The following is a 13,933-nucleotide window of genomic DNA, read 5'->3' as shown; positions in this document are numbered from 1 at the left end:
CGAATACGCATTATCTTGACAAAGCTTCAGTCCACACCAAACCTACACGACGTCCTCCCCTTTTACCTGTTGTCTGAAATCCACACAACACCAACTTACCTGTTCCTTAATCAACTTCTGCTTCTGCTTTTCTTGTTCTCTTTCCTGCAAATACATGATGATAATTAACAAAGGTACAGTGGACTTTATATTAAAATTATGACTTTTCCTCACAACAATGCCAAAATTTGAGCAGATCTGATACAAACTCGGACTACAGCAAGGGAACAGAATTGCAATCCTAGATATGGGAAAAAAAAAGGTACCATACAATTTAATTTAATCACTAACTCAAAACCACTTACCAAAATTCAAACTCTATATAACCCCCGTGTGAAACAAAGAAAGAAAGGGGGGGGGAAAAAATCAATACAGCCTTGTAGATCAACCTAAAAAAGAAAGAAAAAAGAAAAAGAGAGGAAAATTGGCCTATCACTGAACAGCAAGGCCGCAGGTGACCCCTTGGCTCCTAACACCTGATGCCTTTCCAGCCAGACACGTCACTCACCTGGGCTTTTCTTAGCTGCTCGTAGAGTCTCTGCCGATTCTCCTCCTCTCTCTGCTTCCGTAATTCCTGCACAAGAGAGTATGCATCAGCCCTTCAGTTGCTACTTTCCCAATAAAAAATACTTTCAAAATCCATAAATCAACAACAATAATAATAATTACAATAACAATAATAATAATTATAATAATGATAATAATAATGATAAGAACGATAATTAATAATGATGATAATGATAATGATAACAATAATAATAATAATAATAATAATAATAATAATAATAATAATGATAATAATAACAACAATAATTATTATTATTATAATAATCATAATAAATATAATAATAGGTATATTAACATTCACAATAAAAATCCCTATAAGAGTAATCATAATGCTGACGACAATAATGACAGCATACGGAAAAGAGACGTCCGTGAGACACACACCTCTTTTTCTTTCCTGAGTTCCTCCTGTTTCTTTAGTCTTTCCTGTTCTCGCTGCAATCTGGAAAGAAGGCACCAGTTAGGGCATGTCAACAGGCGGAGTCTAGAGTACAAGCAGAGGAATCATAATCCAAAAAGGGAAATATTGAAGTTTATTTAAAAAATGCACTAAATACGGATGAAGAGGAGGAGAAGGAAGATGAAGGATAATTTGGAATATCAGTTTAAAGAAAAGAATATCAGAGGAAAGAAAAATGAATGAATAAATGTGACTCTTATTACCATTTATGTTCAATAAGAAGTAACAATAAGACCACACTTTATCTTCATAATAAGTACCTCAAACTTGACAGTCCTTTCTTCCCTACATGCAACCAAACACTGAACTAACTGTGCTCAATGTAAAAGCAAGGCCTATAACACACATATTTCTCTAGACTCCTTCCTAGAATCTCTGCCGTGGGACAAAGTCTGAATTCCTAATAATCATATTCTCTATAAACCCTTTTCCATCTCCAAGGGTAATCTACATCAAATACAATCTGTTCTGCATCAAGTATAATCTATTCAGCCTCTCTTCACAGTGATACAATTTGCAAGAAAGATGAGTATCAGAAAGGGTCCTTTTCCACAGACAAAGCATGGGCTCTAAATTATCTTAACCCTTTTAACCACATTAAGCAATAGTCACACTAAGTGCAACAGTTAGGGATCCTAGGATAGCCATGCATATTGTCTGGTGAGGTCTAGGTCAGTACAGGTCACTCAAGTTCAGCTGACATCAGTGAGCTTTGATCAAGCCTTAAATAATGTTTATACCAGGAAAGTATCCCGATCTTTATGGGGCTCCCAACATAGACAAGACTAGTGTGATGGCTCTTTAGATGACTACTATTGCCATTCAAAACTGTTATTCGTGACAAATTAGGTGACTACATTCTTCGAACAACTATTCTGTGTTCTCAAACAATGGACTGGTATGCCCTGAATCTGGTTTTGGGAGGTTTTCCTGCACCCAAATGCTTTTGAAAATTGTTTTATTAAAGCATGAGTAATTATAGTTGCTCTGAATAAAAAAAGAAACAAAATATAGTGAACTTTTTCATATGAGACTGATTTTCTTGAGTATTTTTACCATTATAATGGAATCTTCATTGTCATTCCTAATAAGAAATGCAAAAACAGTATTCAGATATGCAGTCTCATTTTTCTGCTATTTAAGACTTACATGAAAACTGCTATGGATATACAGTGTACAGTCGAAAGGTTAAATAAATGCACATCAACATCCCTGAAGCACATCATCATAAAACCTACACTATTCACATTAACTAGCATTAAATTGATCTCATCTTTAAGTTCTAATACTGTGACTTCCTATAACCACTTAGCACCACAGGACTACTACCCATGTCAGAAGCAATTCCTCCATTCTCTGAAAAGGTATAAATGAGAATGAATATCTTGACTGTACAAGAGATGTATCTAACTGGTTTCAATTCTATCTCTGTCAGAAATACAGTCCATTTCTGACAAAAATATAATAGAAACTGATCACATACATCTCTTGTATTGTGAAAATATTTATTCACATTAATAACTTTCTATATTTGTCGCAATAAATACGGTTCTCCATTCTCACCCATAAGTAAGAGGATATCCTCTCTTTCACATTGAAAAAAGAAAAAAAAAAAGGGATTGTCATGACACATTTAAAAGGTACCCAGTATTATGGGAATCAATTAATGCATAAAATGTATGATTTTCCTAAACAAAGCAACTAACAAATAGTGTGACTTGTACTGCAAACTCCTGGCAAATGGAGAAAGAGCATGTTTGTAAAGAAGCCGTAACACGTCGGCTGACGAAAAGAAAAGCAACACGAGAAAGAGAAAAATGGTATCACATACATCAATGTCACTGATTATAAAGCAAAGTCATAAAGGTTATGTCAGTATCAATCTGATCATTGTTGATAAAAAGGACAAAACCAAAAGTAGCGCTAATCATACCAATATCAAAATGACATAATTACAAGTGTCACTGATAATAATTCAAATCAACAAGAGTTTTATCATGAATACCCCCATGATTATGGCACTTTCAGCCAGAAACATGTCTCATCTCAAAAAGGCAAGCAAGAAGGACAGACAAATTGGATTTAAATCAAGAAGCACAGCCATAAACAACATCTTCCTCCTACTGAAATACTCAATATTCTTAAACACACTAGTTTAGAAAAAATAAATAATAATAATAATAATAATAATAATAATAATAAATAAATAAATAAAATAAATAAATATTAAGTACTGGACATGTACATATAATGTTAGTTACAGTCACTTGCAAAAGATTAATATTAGTTTATACCAATTTACAGACCAATTGCAATGTTTAAAGGAACATTACTTGCATGCAAATGAGCTACTGTACTCATGCAGAAGTGTGATACGACAGATACTGAATATCTCCTGATTAACATAATTCTGTTAACTCTTCATTGACATTCCAAAAGAAGGATTATGAAAGGGATACTGTTGAACCTTCTGATTTTTCTGTAGTTTGCTACAGGGTTGCCTTTATATAGTTATTACTCATTACTTATATATACTTTCTAGTCACACATTACTGTGGTAATTTAGAAATGTCATGATTATAACTGTGCTAAGAGATTCAACAAATCTAGTGCATTAATACAGAGTGGCTGACACCGATGTGACATGCTTCATGAATCAAATAAAACGTACACAAAAGGAGATATTCTTCAGTACAAATACTACCTCAATACCATCTACATTTGTGTCTCTCCAAAGTTGCGGGTGTTTTGGCAAGCACACGCAACCTTTTCGGCAATGCAAACAATTTACCTTCATTGATTTCAAATGTAAATGTCAAGTTGAAATTACAAAAACAAAAACAAAAGCAAAAAAAAAGTATATAAATATCTTGCACATCCAGTATTTCCAGCAATTTTCTTAAAGACAAATACTTCTTGCTAATCAATGAATGGCCAATCAAAGGCAGAAATTGTCGGCAGAGCACCTTAAGAGCTGGTGAAAGCAGACGCAACAGCCCTGCGTCACAAACAATCAAGGCGCCCACACTTCCTTATCTTATTTTCTTAGAGTAAAATGAGAAAAGCACTTAAGAGAGAAAGATCATGGGGAACTCCCTGGGAATACCTTACATCTTTTCACAAAGTCAAAATACAATATCGTATCAAAATAAAAAAATAAAAATATAGAAACAAAAACATCAATTTCAAAAAAAAAAAAAAAAAAAAAAGGAAAAAGAAAAAAAAAAAAAAAAAATCACCCCCTTTTTGAAAATTAAACTACTCATATATATGCTCGAATATATCATTTACATAAAATAGCATTGATCATTGATTATCATCAAATATCAACAGAATTTTGAAAAGATATAAAATCATGATCCAACTCTCCGCCACACCAGCGACAACTGGGGCCTTAGCCTTCCCTCCAAAGAGCAACATGCTGTTTCCTACCCCTCTCGTATCTCTTGTTGGATCAGTCCAAAGCAGTCGCCGGGCCAGCTTTAAGATAAAACATGAGATCTCGTCAGGTATTAAAAATGAAGCCAAGCATTTTCTTATATATATATATAAATATATATAGTTTAAATGTTCAATAGTAAATATTATTTAATAATGCATCTCTTGAACTTTTTGTCCTTTACTTATAATATAAATTTTTTTGTGGGGGTGTTCTAGCAATGATAAAAAAAAAAAATCAAAATCCTTTAGAAGGTTAACAATGAATTGATGTTTTTTATCTAATTTACAATAACTTTCTAAATTAACTGCAGATGGCATTTTCATGTTTCCATGGATAATGTTTAATTCATATAATGAAATATGAAAAGCTGAATATAATAGAGGTTTCTCACACATCATCTGTAAATCATACATGAAATACAATGACCCATTATTCCCCATGATGAAGAAGAAGAAGAGGAAAAGAGAAGCAAGGAAACTGAGAATGATGGGAGGGAGGGAGGGAGGGAGGGAGGGAGGGAAGGAGAGAAGGAGGGAGGGAAGGAGAGAAGGGAGGGAGGGAAGGAGGGAGGGAAGGAGGGAGGGAGGGAGGGAGGAGGGAGGGAAGGAGAGAAGGAGGGAGGGAGGGAGGGAGGGAGGGAAGGAGGGAGAGAGGGAGGGAGGGACGGAAGGAGGGAGGGAGGGAGGGAGGGAGGGAGGGAGGAGGAAGGGAGGAGGGAGGGAGGGGAAGGAGGGAAGGGGAAGGAAAGAGGATGGAGGGAGGGAGGGAGGGAGGGAGAGAGGGAGGAGGGAAGGAAAGGAGGGAGGGAGGGAAGGAGGGAGGAGGGAGAGAGAGGAGAGAGAGAGGGAGGAGGGAGGGAGAGGGAGAGGAGGGGAGAGAAGAGTGAGAGAGAGAGAGAGAGAGGAGAGAGAGAGAGAGAGAGAGAGAGAGAGAGAGAGAGAGAGAGAGAGAGAGAGAGAGAGAGAGAGAGAGAGAGAGAAAGAAACTTTCTCAACCAACATGAAAATAAGTATATGCATAAAGATACATACACATACATGAGATATACATATACATACATATATATATATATATATATATATATATATATATATATATATATATATATATATATATATATATATATATATATATATAGTGATAGAAGATAATAATGAAATTTGAAACTAACCTTCAATATAAACAACTGAACAATATTTTTGAACCACATTTATGTCATTTCTTTACTCATGGAATTCTCAGCTATATAACAAAATGCTATCCCTTAAAAAGACATGATTATTTGTATCATTTTTTATAGTTTTTTTTAGACAATTAATAGGCTTATAGCATGCAATAAAAAAATTAAACCATCTCCTTTTTTTTATTACAAAGATTTAGCTGAAGCTTACCATTACATAAAAAAAGTGTCTTGAATCTTTACATAATTAACAGCAAACCTTTAATTCATCAGCTGAACTAGAAAAATCATTGTAAAAGAATCAAACTTGACAGCATGTTCGTCTTTCTAAAACAATCAATAAGCAACAAACAAGAAAATAAGCAAATGGGATCAACAGAATTTTTTTTTTTATCATTTATTCTTTTTTTTTATGTAAATTTTTGTATCTTGACTTTGCTTTTCCTCCAGTCCGCAAACCCTGGTCGACACACGCAAGAAAAAGAAAGAAAGGAAAAAAAAAAGAAAGAGAGAGAGAAAGAATAGAGAAAAAGAAAAGAAAGAAAAAGAAAACCAATGAAAGATTTTTTTTTTCATGAAAGAGAACTATGAAGAAGAAGAAAAAGTAGGAATGAAAGAAGAAAATTGGGGGAAAAAAAGAGAGAGAGAGAGAGAGAGAGAGAGAGAGAGAAAAGGGGAAAATAAAGACCAAGAATTAAAAAAAATATATAAATAAATAAATAAAAAATTAAAGCAGCAAAAGAATGGGAAAGAAAAGGAAACAAAGAAACAAAAAGAGAGGAAGAAAAGAAAAGAAAAGAAAAAGAACAGACCAAAAAGAAAGCATTTTCTTCTGTTCCCCTTTATTTCTATCGTCTGCAATTCTATCTCTACTAATCCCTATGATCACCCTATCTTGTATCATTCTTTCACTTCCTCTCTAAACTAATCTTCCTTAACTTTCTCTACCCCTTTTTGCTTTTTTTTTTCTAACTCTAACTACTATGATATATAAAGTCAGAAATAAAGCAGCAACTTTCACAAATGGATTATAAGGAAGGAGAGAAAAAACAAAAAACAAAGCCATAACCGACGCACTAATCAGCATAACTGTACGAGCTATTTGTTCTTAGAAAAACTGACTGCGAGGGTGACGTTAAAGAGACTACATCATCACTTCCTTTATCATTAGCTTGCATCTACTACAAAGAACACTGGGTTGGATTGCTGTATTTTAAAATCAAGAGTTACTCTCACCTAATGAAGGTGTGTTAAGGTTAGAAACACACGTCAAGAATGAATTATTCCCCCCCACAAGCACGAAACCGCGACGTAAAATAAGCCTGCTTTCATAGCCTATGCCCAAAGGAAGACAACAGGAATTTACAGCATGGCACACTACAACCTATTTCGGAACCTATACCAACCAGGCATGCAGCCACTATCTCCTTTGCACGGCCACTGCCACTAAAGAAGACTATAGAGGACCTAAACTGATTCATAGGAAGGGAAAGGCAGACACACTCTACGCAGAAGATTGATTAACATCATGGTGAGTATACAAACAGCACGGCACAAATACTCCGACTGGATAAAAGGTTTAGCTTTTTCAGGTGAGGAAAACAATAAATAAAGCTAAGAGCAAAATAGGAAAGTCATTTACAAACAAAGGAATAAGCAACTTGTGCAGTTCAATATGGCATCTAAAAATAGGATCACCACTTAAACTAGAAATTCTCATCAAAGTCTGGAGAAGAATAAGGGAAAACACTGGTTTCTTTTCGGGGAAGTTAGCAAGCAAGGTGCGGTACATTACGGCATGTATAACACGCAAGTTGAGGGCTAACAAAGTACATAATATCCCTGACTTACAACACCAATTTTACCCACATTCAAATCTATAAATATATAGTTACATTTGGCAAGAAAATGGTGAGAAATGTCAATTCTAGGTGAGAAACATCAAAATACATAAATTGATATATATAAAAAGGCCAAAGAAACTGAAACGGCAATTTTTTCTTCATTACCTGAGTTGTTGTTGTTCTTCTAGCTGTGCTCGGTACTCCTTCCGAGCCTTCTCAGCCTCCTCCTCGGCCTCTAACCGTCGGAGGATGGCCTCGGCCTCCACTTCTAGGGCATCTCGGCCGTCCCTATACAGTATATGAGAAAGTGTTTCTTATAGTTTCTTAAATGTTCTTGTATCCAGACGCTTGGATTATATCAGAAGTTTAGGTCTCAAACACAAAGAATTTTTGTTTTTGTTTTTTATGTAAACCTCTCATTAATCTTAACATTACAGCTCTATACATAGAAGACTCACTCATTTTTTCTTTGCGGTTTGTATCCTTTTTGCTCCCGAATTTTCTGAATTCTGTCCCTTATCTCATTCTCATTATGGCGTGTCTGAGAGTTTGCATCAATGTAATCTCCAATGGGTATCTTGCTTGAAAAGCTGAAGTTATCCCTCGTCACTTCCGTTATTCCGTGCTTCTCCAAGTACTGTGGGAAAGAATCAGATTGCATGTCATTCTATGCCCTAGCTTTCACCTCATGAAAGTATGGTATGAGTATCTACACACTCCTTACTGGCACATATAACAAGAACATTACCCTCATTATGTCTGGGTATTGCCGGAAGGGCTTGCCACAAGGGGCATAGTAGATTACTTCTCCTCGAACTCCTGATTGTGTGATTGTGCGCATTGTCGTCTCTCTCCGCCACCCGTACATAAGCGGGACGCGAAGTGAAACTTCATCTGTTATCATCTTCCGTTTCTTGGTTGGCGGAGCTGAGGCACATTGGATAAGAGTAAAAATCAGTTTAGTAAGATTAAATCCAGTTGTTTATACTGCGTGAACTCTTTCATCACTATGGCTGTGGTAAACTAAAGCCTGTTGAAAACTTAATTCTGATATCTTTATTGCTCTTTAAAAGAATAATATGAAAATAATAATTTTATTAAAGAGAAGCTATCCTGAATTTCTTTTCTGGAGGGAACATGGCTTCAGAAAAGAAAAATAAATAAATAAAAAAGGGTTGGCTTAGAAAAAAAGACAAAAAAAGCATACTGAATTAAACTTACAGTCACCATAAACAGAGGGCGAGTCTGGGGTGTCCCTCTTCAGCCAAGGGGATGGGATGTTATTTAAGGTGTCTTCATCAATTGAGGACAGCGAGGTGGACTCATCATCGGATTCAGAATCACTAAGCTCTGAGGAATCCATGGCTGTTGCTGCAGCTTTAATGGTGGTGATCAGCCGTCCGTCCACGCTGCTCGACGTGATCATGTGTCGCTTCTTCACTGGTTTGTCTCCCCCATTCTCATGGGCTCTTGTGATTGCTACAATGTCCACCTGAGAATGCATAATTAAGATACTTAATGTATGAAGCTGTTTTCTTCCTTTAGATGTAAAAGAAATTTGCCAAATATGTGAACCTGTTAGCATATCAACCCCTTGTATCTGGGTGATGCGACCATCATGTTATGAAAACGATAGATTCTAGAACAGTAAGAGATAATAACACTATACAAAGGGGAGGCATGGAGTCTTGACACTGTCCATGAGTGTTGGTGTGCATCCAGCCTACAGGCCACACACTAGAAGTAAGCCTTATGCCCAGATTTTGGGCAAAAGGCAGCAAACCACCAGGATCCAGTGACTTAACCCGTTCTCGCCGGGTCACGTGTATACACGTGATAGAAAACGGGTCCCTCGGCAGGGTAAGCGTGTACGTGCGGCGACGCGCCAGAGCGAGTGGAGCGGGACGTTCGGCTTCTCGCAGCGGACTCCCGCGCCCACTGTCGGGCCGTTGCCAGATATCACTGGATTTTAACTACTCTCAGTGAATTATTCAGACCGGCGATAAAGGGTTAATATCAGAGTACAGCACATGCATTCTTTATCTTTTTATCTTATGTTAGACTGAGTGTGCCCTTGTAACAATTATTTGGTCCATCCCTTGAAACTTTTTCCTGTGAAGTTAATGGAACTGCCCGTAGTGCTGAAGAGGCACCAAATACTTACACAGTAGTTTTCCTAACTCCACTTAAGTACATGATATTGCTTTATTATATAAACTGCTAAAAATCATGCAGACAGTCAATAAGAAATCACTGCACTTACCGAATTCTCCATTTCCATATTAGACTTTGCCCTATCGTGGACATCTGGCGCCGAAGTTGTTGGGTGTATGGTGACACTCGGCTTGTTGAGTAGCGATGCCATGGTGGTCTCAGGAGCCACTGATGTTATGCTCACAGAAGAGGACAAGGACAGCGCAGAGGGAAGGGGCAGTGACAGGGTGGAGGCCATTATAGGGGGTGTGGATGAGGATGTCAATGATATCCCTGTCGATAGACTGGATAACGTGGTGGCTGATGGAATGGGAGGTGGAGGAGTTGTGGATGCAGAGACGGATGACAAGGGTGGCGTGGCCAGGCCAGGTATAGGGGGTAAATTGGACAAGGCTGGAAGGCTGGACAAGGTGGCTAAAGAGTTGGTTGTGATGGTGGCAGAGGAAGAGGAAGAGGAGGAGGAAGAGGTGGCAGCAGAGGAAGAAGGGGAAGAGGAGGAGGGAGGGGGGGCAGAGGTGGAGGAAGAGGAGGAGGCAGCAGAGCCAGAGCCTGCCACTGATGATGTGGAGGCTGAGGGGGGTAATGGGGATGAGTTGGAGGAAGTGCAAGGAGCAGTGCATGTGGTGGTGGTGGTGGTGGTTGAGGGGGTAGAGGGAGTGTCCATTGGAGGCGTTAAGCAGGTGGAGGACAACAGGGAGGAAGTTGTCGTCAGAGTGATTGTGGTAGACACCTCGGAGGTGGTGGAGGCCTGAGTGGAGGCGATGGCAGAGATGGACAGGGAGGGTACAGGAGGCGTGGGTACGACCGGAGGGGGTAACGGTGCCCCCAGAGAGGCAGAGAGTGACGGAGGGAGATTTGCCGGGAGCCCAGGCAGTAATGTTGGAGGAAGAGATTGCGACGCTGGTGATGGCGAGGACCGGGAGTTGACAATTGGAGAAGCTGCCGAGATAGGGTCCCCCGCGCGCAACGAAGAAACGTGCAGAGGGGGGGAGGTAGTGACTGGTGTGGCTGCTATGGAGGTAGTGGGGGGCAGAGGTAGGGTTGAAGGCTTTATGCCCGCTGCACGACACTGTTCCAGCAATGACGCAACTGTGTTCTTTTTGGGTTTGGATACTCCTCGTCCAAGATGCCGTGACCGCTCCTGGGCGTCCTCCATCTGGTAAATAGACTGCCTGTGAGCCTCTTCCCTCTGAAGGACAAAGCTTTTGTTTAACATAAAAGTCTCCATCGGCAAAGCCCTCACACTAAAACCCAATTCACAGGGCACTGACTCTTGGAAAATCTGAACGCTTTGCTCCAGTGTGATACATTTTGAAAAGAGGCAGCAATGAGAATGAAAAACTATATGAGGCAAAAAGTGCTTGAAACATTTTTTACAACTATAATATCATCACATTTACAATATTTGATGAATACATTAATATCAAAACAAATTCTGCTTTGTGAAAGTATTCATTCTCATTAATTTCCTTAGAGAAATGTTCAAGATATCTATAAAAAAATGAGATCAACACCTGAGTATGTCAAGAGAACAGAAGAAAAAGAATATACATAGAATGAAGAACACAATAATAAATAAATCAAGAAAACCTTCTCCACACCATGCCTTAAAACCATAATTCTGAATTCCTCTCACCTTGTCCCAAATCAGTCATCTGTCTATAAATTGCAAATACACATCCTCGAAAATGAAACACACTCTTCAACAAGGCAAAATAAATCATAAACAACTCCCAACTTCAAAACACAAAAAGCATCTGCTGCCACATTATAATCACCCCTTCTATGAAATTCCATCACCAATAACAGTTATCTAAATGAGAGCACAAAAGACGCTTCCCCTCATTTCAAATCCTAGACATCAATCGCAATAACTACACCCATGAATCAATCAGCAACATCCACGTCTTCCACTCAAAAGGCACACAGATATCATTCAGTCGCCAATGCCTGCGTCTTCAAATACACTTAGAACATGGTACCCCCGCTTACCCTCTTCTTCTTCTCTTCTCTCTTTCCGTCTGCAGCAAGGAGTTGCCGTTGAAGAGCTTCTTGCATCTTGTTGAAAGAGAAGGTGAGCAATTAGTTATGACAGCACACGAGGAGGGAGAACAGAGGAAATATAGATAGCACTGAATATAAAGTTACTTACAATAATCATAGATTGTGTGCTCCTATGACTCTTGGTGAGAACTGAATGCATTTTATTTCATCTTCTAGGATTCTTTACTTTCATATCTTTAATAACTTATATATGTTTATAGCTATATAATCCCTTTCTGAGTTCTAGTTGACTTGCAGGGCAGGCCAAATTGCATGCAGAGAATTTTTTAGTTCTTGTTTATGTTTCACCCCAACAATTTTTTTTTATTAGCATATACTTTATGTCACACATTATGAATCAATATATATATATATATATATATATATATATATATATATATATATATATATATATATATATATGTATATGTATGTATGTATGTATGTATGTATGTATGTATGTATGTATGTATGATGTATGTATGTATGTATGTATGTATGTATGTGTATGTAAATATGTATATGTATATGTATATATATATATATATATATATATATATATATATATATATATATATATATATATACAAACATACATACATACATACATACATACAGACATACATGCAAGCATACATACACACACACACACACATATGAAATTCAACACCCATATAGCCTAACAATGAAGTAACATTAAAATGAGTAAAAGGGGTTAATATGAATATCATCTGGATCTTTCTTCTAGTTTCGAAATAGATAAGGAAAGATCTCCAACATCGAATTTTATTTGTAAATATTAGAATACTAATTATAATCCAACTCATCATTTTCTGTGATTCATCCTCATTAAATAAATCACATTTCAGAAAAACAGAATCACAGTAAAATAAAATATCCACACCACATTCGCAAAAAGAGCAAGACAGAGAGAAGGAGAGGAGACTTACCGAGGCCAGAACATCCCTGGGCTCTCCGTGCTGCCCATATAAACTTTGTAGAACTTCTAGACTAGGGGTTAGGCCTGCGCCCAAGCCTGCACTTAAGCCTGGAGGGAAGTCTAAAGGAGGAAGTCCACTTCGAGGCAGAGTCAGTGGACTAGGATGTGATTCCTTGTGTTCTCTCTTATCATGACTTTTCGATGCTGAAAAAATTGTAAAGTGAGATATTACGTCAGCCTATGGGGTTGAGGTTTATAGGTCTTCCTGAGCCTCTCGGATTTTTTTGAAGTCTGCATTAGAAACATTAAACTGAGTGGTGTTCAACGTAAGTGTAAGAATGGTCATTTCTTTGTTTTCTCAAATCTTGAGTCATATGTGTAGTATGTAATAGATATATAAGTTGACGTTACACTAAATATCACAGGTCTCTTGTTTGGTATCATATTCTTTGCAAGAAAGTCTTATTACATATTCATTTCTCTTTGAAGAATTACAGTAATTGTAATTAAATCAGTTATCAGTGTCACCAGGAACCATATAATTTGAGTAATGTTTAATTACTTTCTGCAATATGTCTAATGCTCAAAAGAACAAACAAAAAATCAAAACAAAAACAAAGAACACTGAAAACAGCAAAAATAATAATAACAAAGAAATGCAATAAGCACCCCTTGAACCTGGACTCACATGGCCTTGGCGAAGCAGTGCTCTTCATAGAAAGATTCAGCGGAGCGTCATCAGCTGAGGCTGAGCCGGTTGACCCACACGGCTCAATGGAAACGCTGGCGCTCTCTTCCCGCCACCCACCACTGCCTGGCACGCCATTGGACAGCCGGGAGTTGCCCGAGCCAACAGTCGAGATGGACACCTTGGGCTCCGACTTGTCCCGGTGGGGTTGGGTGTTGCCGTGCGACTGCGTGCTCCCCTTCACGGCCGGCGAGATGGGAATAATCTCTAATTCCTTGTTTCGGATGGCCTTGGAGATGGACACACTCCCGTTATTTGCCAGTTTCTCGGCAACCCGCTGCACACAGAGTGATTGTGTGTGCACACGGACGGGATGTGTGCGCAATGGAGTGTACATTCCGTCGTGCACACAACAGTGCAGGCAGACAGGAAGGCAGGAAGGTGACAGGTGTGGAAAGAGAGAGAAAAAAAAACAAACTAATACATAAAACTCAATACACACAATAACAGCATGCC

The 13,933-nt window shown here is 38.2% G+C and overlaps 1 protein-coding gene across 1 annotated transcript in view; it reads right to left on the bottom strand.

Annotated features, from left to right (window-relative positions):
- The window catches only part of LOC119598716 (bromodomain adjacent to zinc finger domain protein 2B-like), a gene marked incomplete in the record, with an annotated part of 128,899 nt that overhangs the window by 43,788 nt on the left and 71,178 nt on the right, over positions 1–13,933 (bottom strand). Inside the window, 12 exon segments of the mRNA XM_037948494.1 lie at positions 100–144; positions 548–613; positions 991–1,048; positions 4,499–4,546; positions 7,698–7,820; positions 7,991–8,169; positions 8,281–8,459; positions 8,754–9,024; positions 9,796–10,935; positions 11,739–11,804; positions 12,740–12,933; positions 13,418–13,754. Of these exon segments, the coding sequence (XP_037804422.1) occupies positions 100–144; positions 548–613; positions 991–1,048; positions 4,499–4,546; positions 7,698–7,820; positions 7,991–8,169; positions 8,281–8,459; positions 8,754–9,024; positions 9,796–10,935; positions 11,739–11,804; positions 12,740–12,933; positions 13,418–13,754 (2,706 nt within the window).

This window comes from Penaeus monodon, chromosome 41 (assembly GCF_015228065.2).
Source record: "Penaeus monodon isolate SGIC_2016 chromosome 41, NSTDA_Pmon_1, whole genome shotgun sequence".
NCBI classification, from domain to species: Eukaryota; Metazoa; Arthropoda; class Malacostraca; order Decapoda; family Penaeidae; genus Penaeus; species Penaeus monodon.
This window is presented reverse-complemented; position numbering and strand designations above follow the sequence as displayed.